We start from the raw sequence: 20682 nt of genomic DNA, 5'->3' as shown, positions 1-20682 counted from the left end.
ATGCAATAAACACACACATTGAATGCGTAGCCTACGTTTGTCATGTTGCCCAGACACATAGCCTATTTGAACAGAATAACACAAGAGCAAATATACCTGTTTAATAAATTTTATAAAATAAACGAAAAATATTTCAGCTTTGCTGGAAATTTGTCCTACAACATCAGCATTAGACCACGATAACATTTAATTTTCGCTGTCTTCTGATGGACCAGAAACTCGTTGATTTCTCATTCTCACGGTTATCCAGTTTCATTGTCTCACAAATGGGCCACGTGCTCCGGGAACAAAGTCGGATCTTGGACCATCCAAGTAGCTTCAAGGTGTTCAAACTAAGATCAACAACACAACTACAAGAAAAAGTATGGGAGAGAAAACGAAAATACAATTGCTAAGCAACGTTTAGTTGTCTGTACAATAATATGGTTCATCTGTGAATAAATGCGTAAATTAAATAACAGAGGCTACTATCTCATTTGCATTATCATCATAATCATAATAATATCTATTAAGCCTGATTTAACCATATATGTAATCAGAAAGTTTAAACTGGTGCAGCTTAGTGTCAGACCAGAGAATGTCTATTTTTAGACTTTAATGGTGCTAAGATGACATATCAGAATACAGGATCCTTCAGACTCAACAGAATGCAACGGGTGTGAGAGTGGGAACGGGGAAGGGGGTAATCTGCACAGAAGTCACCGCCAATCATCTAACCCAGCAGGGCCTCCCAAGGAAGGGAGTAACATACAGTTTAAAGTAGCCTGCATTTGCCCTCATGTGTTTGTGTGTTTACATGTAAACAGGAAGTATATCAACCACTCTGGAAATAGTCTAGTCCACATGTATTGCAAGACATAGTGATACATGTTACATGTCACTTTCTGTTTGGGGCAGACAGCTGAACCTGGTCTATTGAGGTGTAGCTGATATCTGACTATCACAGCAATGAAGCCTGCATTTTCAAATATAGCACTAGGACAATACCTCAGTATTTTCATTATGTACAAACAATGTTCATCAATAATGTAGAAAAAGTCAAACATGTATCCTCAAAAGTATCATTGCATATTAAGTGCGCTTCAACATCAGCTAATAAAGATGACAGTTTAACTCAGCTCAAATCTGTCTGTCTAAATCCATGAAAGAAACACACAAATGAAATAATTTTAAAAGGAAAACAAATAACAAAAGAAACTAAACCAAAGAAGGCTTAGACCTGGTCATCTGATTGGGTTGTGAAGAATGTTTGATTAGATTGTGAAAGTGCGCAGGAACAAAAAACCCTCTCTCCATGTGAATGTTGCTCTTCTCCTCCTTACTCAGGTATCAGATGCCATCCTTAGGTGTTCTGCGCAAATACAATGAATTGCATGAATCAATTGATTTACAGTAGTAAAAATAAATAAATAAATCATCTGAAATAGACCAATTAGAACCATGGCAACAGTATGAGAACCATGGCAACAGAACGAGTTCCGCTGCTTGTCTGTGAGCTCATACCGTGGTAAAGTGTACAGAGGAGAAGATGGTGATGATCAGGAGGCCGATGATGATGGAGGCGATGCCCACGTGGAGGGCTTTCCGCCCCAGCCGCTGGGACCCATCGTAGTCCTCCGCATCATAGCTGTTCTGGGACTACAGGATGCAACGGAGAGGGGAGTGCAAACTGTTGCAACTTCAACTCAGTCAACAATGACCATCAACTATGACAAATGACAGACCACTAGAAAACATTTATCAATTTGAATACCAGTTTTAGCAATTACATCAATTACTAAGTGTCCCCCACTGACCATAAACCATCATTTCAAGCCTCCAACATTTATCCAAGGACCCAGGAGGGAGGGAAGTCATAGTGACAAGGGATGGGAAGTTGACCCCATTCCACACAGACTAATGCTGGTGTGAGAGATATAAACACCATGAAAGGGGGAATGGAAACAGAAATGCTATATCACATTGGTGTTTCGTGAAAGAACCATGCTGGAACTTTGCTGCTAAATCATCTTTATGTGAGTCCCTTATATGGTCTTGGCATTAATGGCTTTCCCTTACTGCATCTTTGTTTCTCACACTGTCTATGTGTTGCTGGCTCTCTGTAATTCATGTTTATATTAAGATGGTGTGCTGGATTAGTCTCGTACTCCTCATCTTGTTTCTCACAGGCTCCACGAGGCAACAGCTGCCATTTGCCCACATTTATATAATGTAGGTAATGGGAAGAAGCCAGTGGAGCTTCTGCTTGCTTCCCTATAATTTTCTACAAACTCTGAGAAACTCCAAACATATCAACCCAAGATCTCTTAAAAACGAAAATGTAATATCGCATCCATTGGAACAACATATCCTGAATGGTGAACTGAAATATCATAAACGTGTTAACAAGCCATAACAGTCAGTGTATTGTCATTATCATTGGTCACTAGGTGACCTTGTTCTGCTTTCCTAAGGCTAAACAAGTAGCTGAGTGACACATGATTGCTACTCAGAGACTCCATAAATGTTTCTGGGAAACTTGACCTCAGCTCATGTATAAGGCAACACACTGGCTAATTGACATAACAGTCACAAAGCACCTGCATTTAAAGTCTGAACAAACACGTCTTACGTGCCTTGTTCATTAGATGTACATTCCAAAGCATGTTTAATAATACAGATCCATTCGTTGTGCTCAGAACATAGGATTCCAATGATCCACAAATGAAGCAATACACTCCTGGATATAGAGGTGTGCCTACATATACATGTATGATGTACAGTGTTCAGTATAGGAATTCCACTCACCAGAACAGAGAAGACCAAAGCCACAATGTTGATGGGCCACGCTGGGCAGAAGCAGGTCAAGATGGTGAAACAGAGGTAGTTCTTCAGTGGAGGGATATCCTGGGCCTCCGCGCTCCCCAACTGGTCAACACTCCCGTCCAGCGAGCGGTTGGTGCCGTTGTTCATCTTTGGCGTCCCGGTCGACATCGGGCCAGATTTGGAACTCACGGTTGTCAGCTCCGCAACCTCCACCGTAACTAAGGTGATGTAGCGTCAGCGGGTGACTGGAGAGAAGCAACCTGGAGAGCGTGGCCTGGGACTGACAGGAGTGAACTGCACAGGCTGAGCAGACACGATATGATGATCTAATTACTTTTGGGGGTAAACTCTACCCCGTCCACCCCCACCCCAAGCTGAATGGGGCGAGGGGGTCAAGGGAGGGGACAGAGCATAGTGATATGTAGAAGAGAACCAGATTGAGCAGTTGTACCTCAACAGAGATCTCTGTAAGGTCTCCAACTCATGAGAAAATTAGCTTACCCTAACTCAGATTTTGTTTTTTGATGTAATTATTCAATTTCAACAATACAAATTCAAATTAGGTGATACAAATTCAGTTTTTAATGCAATTATTCAAGTTGAGCAATTCAACTTCAAATATTAATGATTCAAATTAATTTATAGTGACACATTTAACCCTTTCCCTCACTTTCTTATCAAATGTGACCATATATAAATGTGAAATACAATTACAACTCAAGACATGAGTGGAATGTTTTGAAAATAATTTATTAGGAATTTTAAAAGTTTTTTCCCAAAGAAAAAAAAAGAAAATGTAACAGGAAAAACAAGGGTTACAGTGTTGACAAGAGCGTTACTTTTCAGTGAACCCAGAGGCTGAGTACTCTGGTAGACAGCAGAAGACAGAGGAAATATATCAAAACCTACAAACTTGGTAACCGACAGTGATTGATAGTGCCTTGTTCTTTAACTCATTTTAGAGTAAAACACTTTTGACATCCCAGTGCAACATCATATTATATGTGGAAAAAATGAATCGGGTTTCTAAAAAGATCTATTGCTTGATAGTTACATGGCTACAGTCGTCCAGTGAATATCAGAATCAGAATATGCAGTTTCTCTATCCGCGAGGAGAAGACAATGAATCAGGTAGCCAAAGGAAGTTAAAAAAAGAAACCATTGAGAATTTCTCGGACTGTTGACAAGATGGTTAATTAGCCCTATCCCCACGCCGACAGAGCCAATTAAGTATAGGTATCGACCAAAGTTAAAGTTAAAAATTCACATTTGCAACTGAAATACCCATTCTGAAACAGCAAATGGCACACTGGATGCCAATACGCGTGACCATGTGGAGTGATAACAATGCAAACACACAAGCTCTCACTCAAAAACGCAATCTGCAGAATTACCCAGCCATAATCGCACAATAGTGAAACTTTAGAATGACTGGCTCTGCACATGGATCCTTCATTTTTCCTTAACAATCATGACATTAAAATAACAATTCAAAACAACAATGATATGACAAAGTACAAAGTCATTGGGGGAGAAACAGCATGTATCCCCACACTCACAACCCCCCACAGTAATGTAACATCTGAAAAGTACTCTCCCTTCATTTTCAAACTGGGTTTCCTGGGTGAATTCACAGTAAATGGAAAACTGTTTTACTTTCAGAGGCCTGAGGCAGTTTTCAAACTTAAACCCCTCAAGTTGTGTAAGACAGGGAAGGAGATTGTATGGCTGGTCTAAAAGTGACGGGCAGAAATGCTGTCATTGACTGGCAATGCCCCCCAACTCAATGTGATACTATGATATGTAACAGTCAAGGTTTCCAACACCTAACAAAACTAATGAAACAAATATCTGCAGAATATGATCGTACCATTTCTGTCACACCTCCCAAAGCCCATTTTTTTTTTTGCAGGAACAAAAAACAACAGAGCTGTATTTACAATATCTTACACAAATAAACAGCACAAGTTTTACCTGACTGGAAGTTGACTTGTGACTATCGGTTTAGTTATTTTTGATCAATATTAGTACAACAAGTTCTTAAAGTTAAAAAGCTACCAAGATATACATTTTTTAACTTTGTAACACATTTTCAAAAAAATAGTATTAATCAGAAGTGTTCTGTTAAAATTCAGTATGAACTAGAAACAAATATACTACTTATTTAGTACAAATTATTGCTCCTGTCCTTCCGATATTTCATACCTGGAGATTGCCCTCCCTCGTCTCAATAAAAAACATGTTCAAACCAAAATTCAAATCAACCAGTAAAACACAGAGAGCCGAAACAGAAGTTACACATCTTCACAAAAAAACAAAAACAAAAAGAAAACAGGTGAAACAAAACAAAGGAGAAACAAATCTAGAAATACAGTATCTGGATTGGATTCTAAAACAAGCTGTCAATCAGGTTTAAAAAGAGTTTGCTCCTGTCTCGATTACAGTGAGAGGTTCAGTGGGACACAAAGTGATGTTAAGAGAGACAGACAGGGCAGGTCAGATAGAGGGGTCATCGGGGTGGGGGAGGGGGGTCAAAGGTCACACTACAGCTGCCCCAGCCGGAGCGGTAGACTGCACAGAGATATGCCAGATCAGCTCCAAGCAGCTTCAACTCTTTCTATCTCTCTGTCACTGGCCCTGAGGAGAAACACAAACACTGTGATGAGCGGATTTGTACATTTTCTATTAGGAGAGCAGCTGTTATCAGACCACTCGGCTTTCTAGCTTAGGTTTTAGGGAATTGTTAGGGAAGATCAACTTACTCTCTCAGTGGTAGCCATTGGTAAAAGCTGTGGCAATCAGAGGACCCTGTAGAAGAAGGTCACACAACAGATGACCACTACTTCCATCATAATCACAAAAGCACAATTGCGCCACAACAACATAAAACAAGCAGCAAAATCAGCACCACAAACAGAATGATCCGATAGGCAATTCCTATCTCCTTTTAAATGCAATTCACATACAGTCATACATTTATCAATGGAAAATTGTACAGCCAACACCTTTTTGAAATAATATGAAGAATCTAAATACCTACGTGATAAGGGCTGTGTCTTACCCCCAGACTATGGCCGAACCCACTGCTAGGGGCGGGACTAGCAGCACTGAGGTAACTGCTGACAGCAGAGTCCTGACTGGCTGCTCCATACAAGTCTGCCATTGGCCCAGGGCTGCTGGTGCCTAAAAACCCAGCAGAGCGAGAGGGGGTGGAGCCTAAAATACATAATATGGACAAATTGTAAGTAAAATCTTACTTTGTGTTTTTCGGTGGTGGAAAGCTATCCTAATGTTCGTTTCCATCCTACACCCATACCTCTAACTACTGCGGCGGCTGCTGCCGCGGCTGCCATTGGTCCGTAAGCTGTCAGAGGAATGGCTGAGGAACACAGGAAAGAAAACGTTCCCGATTAAAGAACCGTCTTAGATCGCAGGCAGTTATGGCATTCGCTCTTCGAATTTGTGTGGCACATAGAGAACGAGTGCCTTCGTCAATACTGTTCAGAACCATGGAATTTCCTGACGTGATAAAAAAAAAAGGGGGGAAAACCCCACAACTGTTTGTGGTGTCGTTACTGTTTGTGATGTGGAGCAGACGGCCAGGATGCTGCTTGTAAAGCCCAGTGGAGGGACTAACCTGTGAGCTCAGGGGGATGGGGTGAAGTCAGAAGGGGGGTCCTCTCTAAGTGGAATTCTAGAACAGAAACATTAGAGTGCTGTTGAGACACAAACCACCAGCACCACCAGCACCGCCACCAGCCGCTAGCAGAGCACATCGACACACAGGTGGGGAGACGCTACCCACAGATGAAAGGATGGACTAAGAGTAAGACGAGGCTTCGAGAAATTGAGAGAAAGAATGGGAAAGATACCGAAGCTGGATCGTTCTGTTTAAACTGGCCACAGAAGCTGACATGTTAGGCTGTGCTAGACTCTCCGGTACAATACTACTCCCAAACACGTCTAAAGCCCCACACACCACTGGACGATTCATTTAAATTCACACATTCGCTAACACAATCACACACACGCAAAGCATATGGAATTCCTCTCCCTGATATTTACAAGCAGCCAGTGTGACAATCATTGTGCTTTATTAGTTTGAGTCTGTCAGTGTTTACGTTAACAGTTATGGGACTGACTCACGCCAAGCAAATGAGCAGATTTCAAGTCTAGACACAGAACTAGCAGTATGTAAAACCGAAACCTCAAAGGAATCACATATCTTAAAACCACATGAGTTGTATCACAAGGATGGACATGAACGACCGAAGCTGATTGGCCAGGATGAAGGGTTTGTGCAGTAGAGGTTTTACCTGGGAACTGGTAGGTGTAGCCTGGTGTGATCCCAGCGTAGCTCCGGCTGGTGTACGTAGCAGCCTGGAACCCTGGGTAACCTGGGAAGAAACGATCACAAACAAGAAGGTTTAGCATCAGGTGCAGCAATGCTGCCCCCTGCTGGAGGAAATAGACCACACACTCCAAAACAGATGGGGGGGGGGGGGAACGAGTTTGTAATTTCTCAGGGCATGATGTGTGGCTGCACTTATTTTGCATATAACCACCGCTGAAATGACCGTCAAAGTAAAACGTCTTCAGGTTTCGTCACTGTCATTAAGACAAAAGGTGTAATTCGCAGAATGACCAGCAGATGTTGGTAGTGTGGTGACAACATGTGCACCCTGGGGGCTTTATCTCCATTACCGACTGAGCGAACGCCAGTGGTCAATCATCTCCGCATGAAGTCGAATATGACCTTATGACGGAGACCTCTCCGCAGCGCGCTGACCTAAGCTGCGGGTCAGACAGCTCTATCGTCAGCAGCATCATTAAGAGCTTACCCAGCATGCCAATGCCCAGCATGAAGGCGTCCATGCCGTACGGCATCACTCGGGAGCGCCCCCTGGCCGAGCCCGTGGGCGACATCACTTCCTTGGGCTGAGCCTTCTTGCACTCGACCTGTCAAACAGAAATCCGCATGGCATGAGGGACGCAGCGGGCCGTCGATGAGACGGAATCGAAAACCCCCAATCCCGGAGTGAGAACGAGAGCCCGCAGGCCCCCCCCCCCCGAAGCCTCACCATTTTGCTGTTGATCTCGTGGAAGTGGATCTCGCACACTTTCTCCACCACGTCCTCGTTTTCGAAAGTCACGAAGCCAAACCCTGAGGAACATAACGCGTGCGTGAGGACCGTGAAATTCGAAGTTGGAAAGCCATTATTACCTCTTTGCTTCACAGGGGGGGGGGGCTCTACAGTGCGTTTCTACCAACAAGTAATAGGTACAGTAATAGGTACAGTAATAGCCGATTAAAGCCTCCACCCTACCCCCTCTGTGCCACTCTTCCTGGCTCCCCCCCCCCCCCCCCCCCCCCCTCCTGGCCAGCCAGCCTGATGAAGCTGCTAGGCTGTCATAATCGATCAGTCCCAGGGTGGGGAGGAGGCGCTTAAGGAAGGCTTTATCCTGATCCCGATTAACAGACTGTCTAATTAGCCTAGCCTCGTTCCTCTCCTCCTGCTCAGCCCGCAGGGAGGTGGCCGAGGGGGGTGGGGGTGGTGGAGATCAATGGAAAGCCAGGCAGGACAGGAGGAAGAGCAGGAGAGAGAGATAGAGGGAGATAGGGGTGAGACAGGTGGGGGGGGGGGTGAGAGAGAGAGAGAGAGAGAAGAGAGAGATGAGGTAGTTGATGGAGAGAGGTAGAGGGGTAGATGGCTTGAACGAGTGGCCAAGAGATTCCCCCTGTGTCACTCACCTCTGTGTCTGTTGGTGGTCTTGTCGAACATGAGCATGGCATCGTCAACCTGGGGGGAAGACAAACAGAGTTCTACTCAGAGCCCTCTCCACACGCGCCATATTGTCTGACCTCACCCCTTCTCAAGTTCTACTGGGAGGCTCTGCAACAGATGGACAGAGGGGGCCGAGCGGGGAGGGGAGGGAGCTGAAGAGGGGGACAGGTTAATAAGGGGGAGAGAGGAGGGAGGGAAGGAGGGGCCAGAAAGGAAAACAGAAGAAGAAAGAAATTGTGCAAGAGGGGGGAAAAAAAGGGCCCATGGCGCATGGTGTTTTCAAAAAAAGTTCAGACCTCTTTCCGAAAGATCTGAATCTAAAATGTGTTCGCGTTTTGTTATTCACAATCTGCCTCCGAACCATGTGGTTGCAATCTCTCTCAAACAGAGAGAGGCCCATAATCCACCCTCTTTCTCCTGCTCAGCAGACTATGGCCTTCCCATGGTCACCGGGGAAAAACGAGCGAGGGAATGTAGGAGAGGGAGAGGGCAGCTTAAGTGAGCGGAAAAAAAGAGTTAGAAACAATTATGGCGTGAGTGTGTGTGTGTTTAAGGAGAATCCCGTTAGCAGGTGGAGAGACTGCGGGGTGATGGCGAGCAGGTGGAGTTACAGTGTGTTCCAGCTGCGGGAACGGGGCAGATCGGGACTACAGTTTGAGCTGAAAAGACCCAGAGGAGGAGACGGATAGAGTGCGGGACAGGGTGGAGAGACAAAGAAAGAGAGCAAGAGAACAAAGAGGCCTGGGGGCTTTGTTTGCTGGCACAGTCAGCCATCATTCCTCCTCCTCCTCTCCCAGTGACCTCGCTCTTTCTCTCTCTCTTCGTCCCTCCCTCTGTTCTTAGACACACCACACACACACACACACAGGTGTTTCCAACTGTTGCTGGAAGGAACACTAACTCACTTGGAAATGAAACAAGCTCTGGTTATCCCACACCTTATAAAACACGTGTAACTTTCCAAATGAACTTTATATTTAGTAAGGCGAAATGTGCTTCCTCGATCAGCAATGAGGTCAATAGCACTTGTGGACATGATCCTTCCTAGCATCTTGTCTGAACTACCACACGCGTATACGGTTCCACTCAGCCCTGGCACACTGCAACTGTTTGTCTGCAATGTGTGTATTAGAATGTTCATGTATGTATGTATGTATATATGTATGTACGTGTGTGTGTGGGGGGGGGGGCGTCTACAGGTTTGTGTGACGCCCAAGGGCAGATTGCACACAGAAAGGTCAAGGGTGAGGGAGGAGGGCCTCCGGCCAGTGTGAAAGAGGACCTGTTGGTCTGAGCCCTCTCAAATCACTGACTCCTTCCACTCTGACATTTGCACCAACCCCCCCCCCCCCCCCCCCCCCAGTCCTCTCTATCCTGTCCTCCCTCAATCCTGTCAGTGAAGCTGACGTCCCAGAGGACACACACACACAAGATGTTCTCAGGCATCTGAAACTTAATTCCGTATTGACAGTATCTCCTAAGCACATGTCGCTCTCTCGTAACGTTCAGTCTATGACTAACACTGTGGCAATTTCAACTTTAATCATGTGGGGTTATAACAAAGTGAGTTTATAATTGTCCCATAAATGCTCGATATGTCAAACACAAGGCATTGTAATGGCACACTGGACAATATTCCCTCTCCTCTAACTCTCATCCTCCCTTCCATTCTCTACCCATCCCTCTATCCACCCCCCTGTCCCAAACAGGGCAGAAGACAAAAGCTCCAGTGAGGCAGTCTAATCAGGAAAGTCCATGGATGGCTGGAGACTACAGTTCCCTATCAATCTATTTCTCTCTCTATCTCTGAGTGTCTTTCTCTCTCTTTCATTCATCCTATCTTCTGATTGGGAGAAAAATACTACACCCAGCCAAGAGTATTATATAACTGAAAAGTATAATTTTTTTGGCACTAAACTACCTGTAGGCCATGATAGACTGAAGGCAAACTGTATAACAAATACATTCCAGCTTAGTTTTGATTTTAAACTAGTTGGGGTATCAGTGAAAAGTAACAAAAGTTTTAAAGCAGGGCAGTGAGCAGAGAAAAGTCTCCTTATGAATAATCGTCTGTGTCATCTAACAAAATATTTGTCTACAGCTTTGTATAAAAGCATAATAGTCTCACCAAACCCCCGCACCCCATCGCTGCCCCAGTTCCACTCTTACGCCTCCAACACCCACCCTCTCTCTTGTCTCTCTCTCCCCCTGTCTTTCTCTCTCCCAGGCCCTCCCTCTCCCCCGCTCTGCCTTTGTTAGACCATCATCTAGTCTCTCTCCCTGCATTTCAAAGCCCTCGGACTCTGTTGTTAAAATAATAGAAACTTTGGGTATAGCTCTAAAGATGGTGAGGAAAAAATACATTGGTTTTGCCATCGGTTATACACCGACTGTAAGTGACAACTTAGTTGGTTTAGTTTTGACCGTTGGTCGATCAGTATTATTGTTACAAAACTCTTAAACTGACACCCCCTCCTCACCACCACCACTACCCCCTCCCCTCCTTCTTCAACACAAAACCCCTTGCCCGCTGAATTACTTGGGGACAATGGGCAAGCCAGGTCACCACGGTAACGGGCCGGGAGGGGGTTGGGGGTAGGAGCAGCTGTTACATCAGATTAATTCAGATTCTGATAATCCCTCCCCCTTCCTCACCATCGGCACACACTCCAGAACTTTTCTCCCCCTCTTCTCCCTAACTTGCTTACCAACTCCACAGTTCTCTTGGGCTCTCCACCTCCTCTCGGACTCTCCCTCCAGTCTCTCTGTCCCTCTTCCCTGCACCCTCATGTCCTCACAGCTCACCCTTCAAGTCCCTTTTAAAGTTACAATTGTTAACACTTGTATTTATTTTTATAAATCTACTTTGAACGGAGATGAAATGCTAGGTAACGTATGTTCCAGGTCATGATATCTATCTTTCGGTCTCTGCAGTTCCACAGATCTGTTTTGTCTGCTTCCCCTCACAGCAGCCGTAGCTACTGCAACACTATGCTAACGCTATGCTAACGCTATCTTAACACCAGCCAACAAGCTGCTTACCTTTCCAAACTGGTCGAAATACTGCTTCACATCCTCGATGGTCGTGTTCACTGACAGACCTCCCACAAAGATCTTCTTGGTCCGAGTCACTAACTATAGAGACAGGCAAAAATAAATAAATACATTACTTATCACAATGATTGTAAACATTTATTATTGGTAATCGTTTAGGCAGAACGTTATTGCCATTGTTTGTCATTTCTCGTATCTCATATAAATAATATATGCCAATGGAACACAGGCAAGCTTCCAAATTTCCCAAATATCCAAACAGAAAGGCCATGGTGTCGTCAGGTTTATTTTAAATGGCACAGGTACACACACGAGACTAAGAGCAGTTTGGTGGCACTACGAAGTTATCCATGCCTTTTTAATACATCTTCTCGACTATCGTTAACACCATTGAATCAAACCTTTACCAACAACATTATATGCTAACGGAGAACGGTTTATAAGTTCGTAGACAAATAGACTTTGGGAAAGTTGAAAGAGTTGGCGAGGTGTTAACTGTAACACATGACCACATAGCGCAGTGATGTCACAGCGGCAGTCACATTCATCTGATTACAGGGCATTAGCCCAGATAGAATGTGAAAAGCTCAACACAGACATAGGACTGGATTGCTCCCAGGCAATGTCATTCATATCGCACAGCACTAAGCCCCGCTAAATCACACCTAACAAGCTCACTCACCTTGGGCTGGGCCCGACGAGGGAACGCAACTTTTGGATCAATCTGCGGAAAAGAGTTAAGAACAGAAAAGTCTGGTTTAGAGACCACGTTCACACAGAGGAACTAGCAAACAAGTAGATCACCAAATCCACCAGATCAGTTCATCTCCCTTCCTTCCTTTGGTGGGGTTCCTTCCTTCCTTCCCACCTCCTGTCTTGTTTAATCCTGTAAAAGTTGCTGTGTGTCTGGATTATAGGGATGTAACTTAGACAATGCACTGAAAGAATCTCACAGCTGAATACACGGTGCCCGAGCACAGGAGAAGAAGAAAAAAAAAGGTCAATTCTAATCGCAACCATCAAGTAAAGCGTAACTGGCCCTTTCCTCATGTGCAGCCAACATTGGTCTGGTTGTGAGCGGGGTTAGTTTGTGGATAATGTGGCAGGTGGAATGTCTGTGATGTCCCAGTGATAAGCACCACAGAGGTGCCCCCCTTCCAACCTTCACTCCACCACTCTCCCTCCTCACCAACATGTGACATGTGATCTCTCGGAATCTCACACAGGCACTACAATCACAAACACATCTCACCTCCGCACAGCGCGACAGAGACAGAGACAAGAGGGAGTGGTGCCGGGGGGGGGGGGGGGGGGGGGGGGGGGAGGAAGGACAACACCGTGGGCGAGAGAGACGGGGACGAAGGAGAGAGAGAGGACAGGACGGAGGAGAAGGCCCGTCGCCACACACACTGACAGCACATCCACCTCGTTTTGGTTTGTTTGTGTCTGTTTGTTTTTCGCCTCCCTCTCTCTTGCCCCGAAAATATTCCAGCCGTTTCCTAGTGAGACCGACCCGTCCGTCGTGTATCGCACAGCTCTTTTACTGTGCCGACCTCTGCTCTGCACTGTCAAACACTTGACAGAAGGGTAGCTTAACTACCACAACAAGAGCCCCTAAGAACTGATTTGACAGTGGTAATAGCACAGACGTGATTCAAAGGTTCACTGCGCAATTTGAGACCCAAAAGACAAACCCATAACAATCATCGACAATATGAACAATACAGCCAAAAGTGTTCAGATTTAATAGGGACTATGTCATGCCATAAAGAAGCAATTATAGATAGACTACGGTATGAGAATTTGAGACTTCTATATTAGTCTATACTGGTCTAAAGCTAAAGAACAGCTAGACTACTCCAGGCTGTACTGTTGTTATACTAAGAAATAGTGAGACAGTACAGTGCTAATAGCACTATATTAGTCTGTGACCATGACAGGGTAGAGTAGAACTACAGTAAAGATCTAGAGCCCCTATGGTAAACCACATGCGTTTACCAGAGAATGGTACAGTGCTGTACTACATGTTTCATTTCGACATCACGGCAGGTTTCTACGGAGCAGAGTGAAAGGACTAGACTAGACTGGACGTAGTACCGAATGCAGAGTCTACTGTTTAGTTCTATTCTCTAGACTACTCTGATAGTCACCTCCGGTCACCAACCCTCCTGTTGTCCAACACTCCTGTGCACATTCAAAAACAAACAAACAGACACACACAAACAAACAAAAATCAACACACAGCAACCAGCACACATCCAAGGGGGGGGAATTATGGACATTAGACAGAATTATGTATTTCAGATCAAATATGGTATATTTTCCATGTGAAATGTGTTGCTTTCGCAGAACCGATCTGCTTTTGGTTCGTTTCGTTTTTGCATACGTAGAACATATTTTAGGAACAGATCATGCAACCTTTCAGGCTTATACTAGAGTTTTTTCCCCCAACATGTTACGACATATTAATTGAAAATTTTCTAACCCAAAAGTGTAACAGGCCCTATTTTAGGGTTATGTCACTGATGTGATTTTAGGCCCAAGCCATAAAACAAGCCCAATCCCACTGCACATGTACGCAGAAAGGGAGTAAAGCTGAGCATAAGAACAAGGGGTTTATCAAATCAGGACAATCCCCCTTGACCAATTACAGTCAACAGTTGGTGAGGTGCACTGGCTGCCTCAGCTTAACTAGCAACACACATATCCCGACACTCCAATTGGTCAGGACTCAGGACTCTCGTCTAAAGTAAAATATCTGTTACTCAGGAGGACAGTCCAAGCTTGTTTCTTTCAATCCGATTAGCTAAGATATCCATACTAATCACACAAGACGTTATCCTTCCTGCCATCCCTCCCTTCTCCTCTCTCATTGGGTCAGCATGGTAGTCCTCGCTACTTAAGGGTTAACTGAGACCTGGGGGGTCACCGGTACCTCAAAGGCCCTTCAGCACCTGCAGCCCAGGACATGCAGTCCTTTCGTCCTTACACACTGTCCTCTACGACACACTGTACTCTGCAACACACCAGCGCTGAAAGTGTTCTCTTTTCACATTCAAGCCACTCCTCAGAGTTCATTTGAATAAGAACGATTCAAGGCAAACCTTACCTCAAACACCCCATCCCCCCATCAACTACGTCAATTACATTAGGAAACAAAGAGTAAAAAATCCTAAAAGGTAATTAAAATAAGCTGAGAAAGTCAAATCTTTCTAAAGACAGCTGCTTTTCGAAAACAACCTCTAGGTACACCTCTATTGTCTATTCCTCTACTCCCTCTAGAGTGGAGAATAGTTGCCTCTGGTCTTTCTACTGTGTAAACTTTTCTCCATTCTTGTCCAGTCCACTCACTCAGTCACAGCATGGCACATTCTTTCTGTTGCCACTGGAGAACTTTTTCTCTCTCCACACTAACAGGATAACCTGGCTGAGAGAGAGAGAGAGAGAGAGAGAGAGAGAGAGAGAGAGAGAGAGAGAGAGAGAGAGAGAGAGAGAGAGAGAGAGAGAGAGAGAGAGCAAGAGAGAGGGGGGGGGGCAGGGCAGGCTCTCTGAGTCTCTACTCGACTCACCGTCCAACCCCTGTGGCTGATCACTGAGCCCTCTCCACGCCAAACACACACTCACTCTATTAAGCTGCCACACTGCCCCCACCGCACCAGAGACACACCTCACTACCAGCAACACCAAGGCTGAGCCACAGCCCACACAACCAGTAGGCGATAAAGTAAACAGGGTTTAGCTATCGTACGGAAAAAAACAATTAGATGCCATATCAGTTTTAATTACAAAGTAAAACCTTTTACCATGCCCAGCGTAACCCAAAAAACTATTTAATCAAATCTGTAATTGTATGGCAAACATACAGTGCATATAATTTATTAACAGTGCTTCAATTAGTGATGATTTCTAAGATTGTTGTCAAAGATGCTGTGCATTGTTAACCCCGATCTGCTTTTGTGTCTGTGTCCTACTACGGGAACGGGGGTGGGGGTGTATCTATGGAGATAAAACCCCATGACGACCAACCATAACGGCCCCCCGTGGAACTATCACCATGCCAGCTAAAACTGTGACAAGTGACACAGCCTGGAGGGCTGCTACGATAGGACAAACCTCTGTTATACCTGAACATCTACCAAACAACAACCTGCAGGCCGAGCATCTACATTTGCACAATTTCCGCTCTAATTACGTCCTGATTCGAAAGTGTCTGGTTCCTGTCCTGTTAAGTGTTCCATCGTTAGGAAGAGAAGTAAAAAAAGGGCCTGTGAGGAGCCTTCTCTAGTATTTCTCTAATCTGCCTCGATATGTTGAGGTGCACAACTCAGATCACAGAACGAGGTGGAAAGAACCTCAGCACATGTGAATGCAGTGACCTAGCCACTGCCATCACCACTCCCACTGAGCTAGGGGGAACTAGCCGTCCCTATGGCGACCAACGGGCCCGCATTGTTCCCAGACCAGCCCACATTCATTACTGACAAAGACACACACACAAACACGCACACACTGCTTTTACATGCGCAACTTGTACACTTGCACTAATAAAGTACAAGTGCAAAAAAAATAAACAGGTAATGAGTGAAAACAGGCATCTGAGTTTGTGTTAACTTACGACCTCCAGGAGGGGGTGACCAGTTTCCCTGAGCAGCATCGACATGGATATTTATTGGGAAAACAGTGCATTGGTTTATCCTGACTAATCTTACAGCTGTACCTATCGGGTTTCGGAGGCACTCACATCATTTGTTCACATGCAAAAGTTTTTCAGGTCATTTTTACCCTAGGGACAAACCTTACAAAAGACCATGTGGAAAGATTGAGTTCTCACTAGATAAAGGCCTAGGCAACTCAAGAGACTCCTGGGCTCAACCCTGTCTGGGTCCCCCTGTAACCATAGCAATTGACACTGAGAAAAGCTTTCTTGACCAATTCACCATGGGAGGGTGAAGCCAAGACAGAGCCAATTCTGTAGCAAGTGCCTCAACACAAACTGTTTTTAAATAAGGCTATTTAGCACAGTTAATATCACACTTAAAAAAAATCCCAATGGAAAAGCATAGCCAGTTCTACCAAAGTAACATTAGCTAACTCTCTTTCTACATAACATTTTAAAAAGTGTAACTGGTGCGAGTGAATCGTCTTCACAATCACTGTGCCATCAACTTCTGATCACTGTAAACCAATGAATTGATCTGGCCTACTGCCAAACAACTTGCACTCACTTGAAAAGAAGTTGTAGGATCATTACCCTAATAGGCGTGTTGATTAAACACTATCAAACACAGTCACACAGATGCATACTAAACATTGACCTAAAAGGAAGGGTTGAGAATGTAGGAGTTTTGAAAAAAAGTAAATAATGTATTCAAACTCACTGTTTTTGAATCCAACTCGTGTCTGGTTTGGGCCAAAACTTTATCCACACCAGCCTGGTCAACATAAGTGACAAATCCAAACCCTCTGCAAAAGAAACACCAAAATATGTAATAACTGCATCAGCGGGTGTTGACATTTAATAAGAATACGTCTGTAAAGCTGTGTGCGAGCGGTTGGGCTCAGTTTGAGTGCAGCGTCGTAGCGGGATTTTCTGGCGCTGCACCGCGCACGCCTCCCTCACCTCGAGCGCTTAGTAACTGGATCCCGCATCACCATGCACTCCTTCACTTCGCCGTATTTGCAAAAGTACTCTTTCAGACCCTCTGAAAATAAAGACAAAGAAATACACATAGTAGCCTGCATCAATTTTCCACTAGAAATATGGAAGTGCGTCACTTTTAGTTGTCTGCTTAGAGTCGATCGTGTTCCGAGTTTGTTGAACTTTCCGCTTGAGATTTTGTACCATAAAGGTGCAGTATAAGTCATCAAAGTCTTTATTTGCTGTCATACCAATATTCAGTACAGAATACTCTACATTAATTCGTTTGACATACAAACGATTACAAATGATGTTTCCTCTGAATACAGACGGTTTATTTTAGTTCAATTGGTTCGCATTATAGGCCAATCCGGGCCTATTGAATGGGCGCTTTGATTTGTGGACTAGACATCAAGAGGGCATAGAGAAACTAGTAACTAATTAAACACGTCTTGATAAACTTCTCTCTATGAAATAAAACATTTATTATATTTTATAAACCAAACGATGTTACATAAGATTCAGTGGCAAAGTTATTATAGAGTTGACTGGAAGAAAGCTTACCTTGTGTTGTCTGCCAACTGAGTCCGCCAATAAACATTTTGCTAAAATAAAAGAAAACAGTTTACGGTGAAAACAGAAATATTTTCAACTTTTAGACGACAAAGAACTAATTCCAGTAAGACATGTAGGTTGTATTCGACAAACAAGTTTTTGTAGATTATGCCTTTGATATAATAGATTTATAGAGGCAAAATATCCTTTCTGTCCATTTACGAGACCCTGAAAGAGCAGCCTCTGTAGACAGCCACGGACCAACAACGCAAAACTAACGCGTTCTCCCTTCCTCTCGGTTTTGAAATAGGGAATTCCTCTTAACTCCCGGGTCTGCCTCAGAAGTGTATCCGATATTTAGGCTAGGTAGATGGGCGACGAGTGAAGCTTTACCAGGGGTCGTGGGGGGAGTCCGTGGAGGACAGGCTGCTCTGGCTACCTTCAGTCTCCATTCCGTGCCCGTGTGTTCAGACTGTGCCGTGTGGGGAAAACAGGCAGAATGGAGTGATGGGGCGGGGGTTTGGCCAAGGGTAAAGGGGGGAGACGGCTGAAGCAGATAGGCTCAAGTAGAGCTGGTAGACTCCTCCTCTCCCGGTGCCCGCGTGTTCTTCTCAGTCTCATCCTACTTATTGTGCACCTCCGTCCATGCTCCTGTGAATTACGGCCATTTGATACAGACACTAGTTAGTGTTTACGCACCTTTACGCACGCCATTCATGTACAAAATGATCTTGAAAGTAATCTTGCTTGTGTTTTTACGAAAAACCAGCATGAATACATTCGTTTTGTGATATGCTGTCTGAAATAAAACCAAACAAACGTGCTTAAAGAGACAATCACAAAGAGGTGATCCAACAGATTACTGGTATGCAGTGGTCGACGAGAGGTTTTTATTTATTCAACAATAATTCTTGGGAGTTGGATTGCAGGATTAATAGACACGGTTGAAAATCACATGCATAAACACCAAACTTTATTACATTTCCTTTCAAGGTGGTGTTACTCAAAACAGTTTTTAGACACGTATGGATTTGAAGGGCAAACAACCATAAGCCAGTATCAAATTTACTGTAAATGGTGTCAGTGTTACTTTGTTCTATGGCTTTGGTACACCTCCACCGGTTCTGGACTCAAACAGACTGGACTGTGGCATCAACAATGCCTCTCCCTGTCACAATATACCCTCTATACTCCAAACATAATTACAAACCCATATGTTTAGGAAATAGTATGGGGAAGGGCTCATTCACTGCTGAGTCTTAAGCATTTAATTAGTACCAAAGCCTGCTCCAGCTAATCTCCTTCTCTACACTGACTCAACATGTGACTGCTTAACCAACTAAAGGCCGATCAACAGTATGTTACTTCTCTTTGCATTCAGGTACAACAGTTAAAGAGTAAGAATATTGAGGGATACAGCTATGACACTCAAAATAATTTAGCACCAATCTTAGAAAATTGGTCCAACTTCCATAGTAAACAAAAACAATTAATACCATTTCAACATTATGAGCTGCTTGATTGCTACTAGAATAAGCCATGATAGCCAGCAATTGTGTATTTGCCTCGAAACTTGTTTGACAGGCAAACTACGCACAATCTTATTTTTTTGTTAAAACTGTCTGAAGGACGGAGAAAACGTGTGCAATGGTGACCTATTTGTTATAACCCTCAAACTGTACTTTTTAAGGTAGATTCCATATAAAACAGTAAGAAATATCCTAAACATCAAATTGTACAGTAGATAATGGTTCAGTCAGCGATCTTTGAGTTGTGTTACTTTTTTTCAAATGATTCTATAAAGCATTATTTATTGGTTTATAGAACTTTAACATTCAGAAATGTTAAAGTTTATATTCAGGACCTCACACTTGGTATGTGATCGTGTGCTCCTGCAGGGCCGTGTTTCGAACTCTTCCAGTAAGGCTTCAGTCCTCTATAGAGCAAACTCCATATAAGGGACAGAGGCCTATTCGGACAGGAATTAAGGGGTGTGTTAAATTTCTGCATGCATGATCAATGGGGTTGAATAGAATGGAGGGGGGGCTGGTTACACTCTAGGCTGAGGCACGGAGGGAAGGGGGAGAAACAGGGAGAGGGGATGGGAGAGATGGCTGACTGATGAGACTACCAGGCTGGAGAGAGTTCCTCTATTCTCTATGTTGACAGAGTGCAAATTCCGCCATTCTACAAAAATAATACTTGCATGACATCTACATGTTAATTATCCTCCTCAACCTGTATAACCAAATACACAGCAACTGATGTTTGTTAGTACAACTCAATTGTATTTGTAACAACTGAAAAATGCTCTTCCCTGCCTTCTAGAAACTTGGATGGGATTGCCCTCTGAATAATACAATGGGACTTAATTACAGGGCAGTAGTGTGTTTCAGGAAGATAGAGGCAGCACTGTTTCCCATCCAAATACAGTACAATGCCATCTTCCCAGGGGGAGGGTGGGGTGAGGACGGCTCTGCACGAAAAGAGAGGAAGATACGGTGGCACAAGGTGAGAGGACAGGGGAGCATCCGAGAGAGAAAGAGAGACAGAGAGAAAGAGAGAGAGAGATAGGGAGAGAGAGAGAGAGAGAGAGAGAAAGAGAGAGGGAGAGAGAGAGGGGGGGGGTCATACAAGTCTAACAAGAAAAGGTTTGTTCACCTGTGGAGCATGATATGTGTGGTTATATGATATATGCAGTTATATCGCCACCTATAGGTGTAGTAAGTGTAGTAGGGTACTACTTGTTGAGTCTGGAACAGGGCGATAGATTTGAAGAAATAACAGGCAATGACCATAATAATGATGTTTATATTTTAATTTTGCTATCAGAGGATGAGAAGG

The 20682-nt window shown here is 44.1% G+C and overlaps 2 protein-coding genes across 7 annotated transcripts; both read right to left on the bottom strand.

Moving 5' to 3' along the window:
- Window positions 1-86: 86 nt before the first annotated feature.
- Window positions 87-3087, bottom strand: LOC136938186 (transmembrane protein 233). Of its 2 annotated transcripts, XM_067231462.1 has the most exons (4): window positions 2788-3087; window positions 1504-1638; window positions 1323-1351; window positions 87-350 (listed from the first exon to the last, which is right to left on the bottom strand). In XM_067231462.1, exons 1-3 carry the CDS (start codon window positions 2971-2973, stop codon window positions 1343-1345), a joined length of 330 nt encoding a protein of 109 aa, XP_067087563.1. In that variant the 5' UTR covers window positions 2974-3087; the 3' UTR covers window positions 87-350; window positions 1323-1342. The 2 variants fall into 2 exon arrangements, with proteins under 2 accessions (XP_067087563.1, XP_067087562.1); XM_067231461.1 differs by lacking the exon at window positions 87-350 and having other exon boundaries at window positions 581-1351.
- Window positions 3088-3537: 450 nt separating this feature from the next.
- msi1b (musashi RNA binding protein 1b) lies at window positions 3538-18315 on the bottom strand. Of its 5 annotated transcripts, none has more exons than XM_067231413.1 (15): window positions 18232-18315; window positions 17848-17888; window positions 17266-17347; window positions 17024-17108; window positions 12328-12369; window positions 11634-11726; window positions 8558-8606; window positions 7887-7969; window positions 7647-7764; window positions 7122-7202; window positions 6443-6499; window positions 6122-6184; window positions 5842-6021; window positions 5568-5613; window positions 3538-5442 (listed from the first exon to the last, which is right to left on the bottom strand). In XM_067231413.1, exons 1-15 carry the CDS (start codon window positions 18288-18290, stop codon window positions 5397-5399), a joined length of 1125 nt encoding a protein of 374 aa, XP_067087514.1. In that variant the 5' UTR covers window positions 18291-18315; the 3' UTR covers window positions 3538-5396. The 5 variants fall into 5 exon arrangements, with proteins under 5 accessions (XP_067087514.1, XP_067087515.1, XP_067087518.1 ...); XM_067231414.1 differs by having other exon boundaries at window positions 5842-5988; window positions 18232-18294; XM_067231415.1 differs by having other exon boundaries at window positions 5378-5442; window positions 5846-6021.
- Between the last annotated feature and the right edge of the window lie 2367 nt (window positions 18316-20682).

The sequence above is a fragment of the Osmerus mordax genome, chromosome 28 (genome assembly GCF_038355195.1).
Source record: "Osmerus mordax isolate fOsmMor3 chromosome 28, fOsmMor3.pri, whole genome shotgun sequence".
Classification (NCBI taxonomy): Eukaryota; Metazoa; Chordata; class Actinopteri; order Osmeriformes; family Osmeridae; genus Osmerus; species Osmerus mordax.
The sequence above is the reverse complement of the archived record's forward strand: the minus strand, read 5'-3'. Positions and strand labels throughout refer to the sequence as shown.

Coding starts and splice junctions, on each gene's coding strand:
- LOC136938186 (XM_067231462.1), bottom strand. CDS start 2,973: ATGTCGACCGGGACGCCAAAGATGAACAACGGCACCAACCGCTCGCTG. Junction 1,639..2,787: donor CTTTGGTCTTCTCTGTTCTG/GTGAGTGGAATT, acceptor TGCATCCTGTAG/TCCCAGAACAGCTATGATGC.
- msi1b (XM_067231413.1), bottom strand. CDS start 18,290: ATGGAGACTGAAGGTAGCCAGAGCAGCCTGTCCTCCACGGACTCCCCC. Junction 7,970..8,557: donor GACCACCAACAGACACAGAG/GTGAGTGACACA, acceptor TATGTTCCTCAG/GGTTTGGCTTCGTGACTTTC. Junction 7,765..7,886: donor ACGAGATCAACAGCAAAATG/GTGAGGCTTCGG, acceptor TCTGTTTGACAG/GTCGAGTGCAAGAAGGCTCA.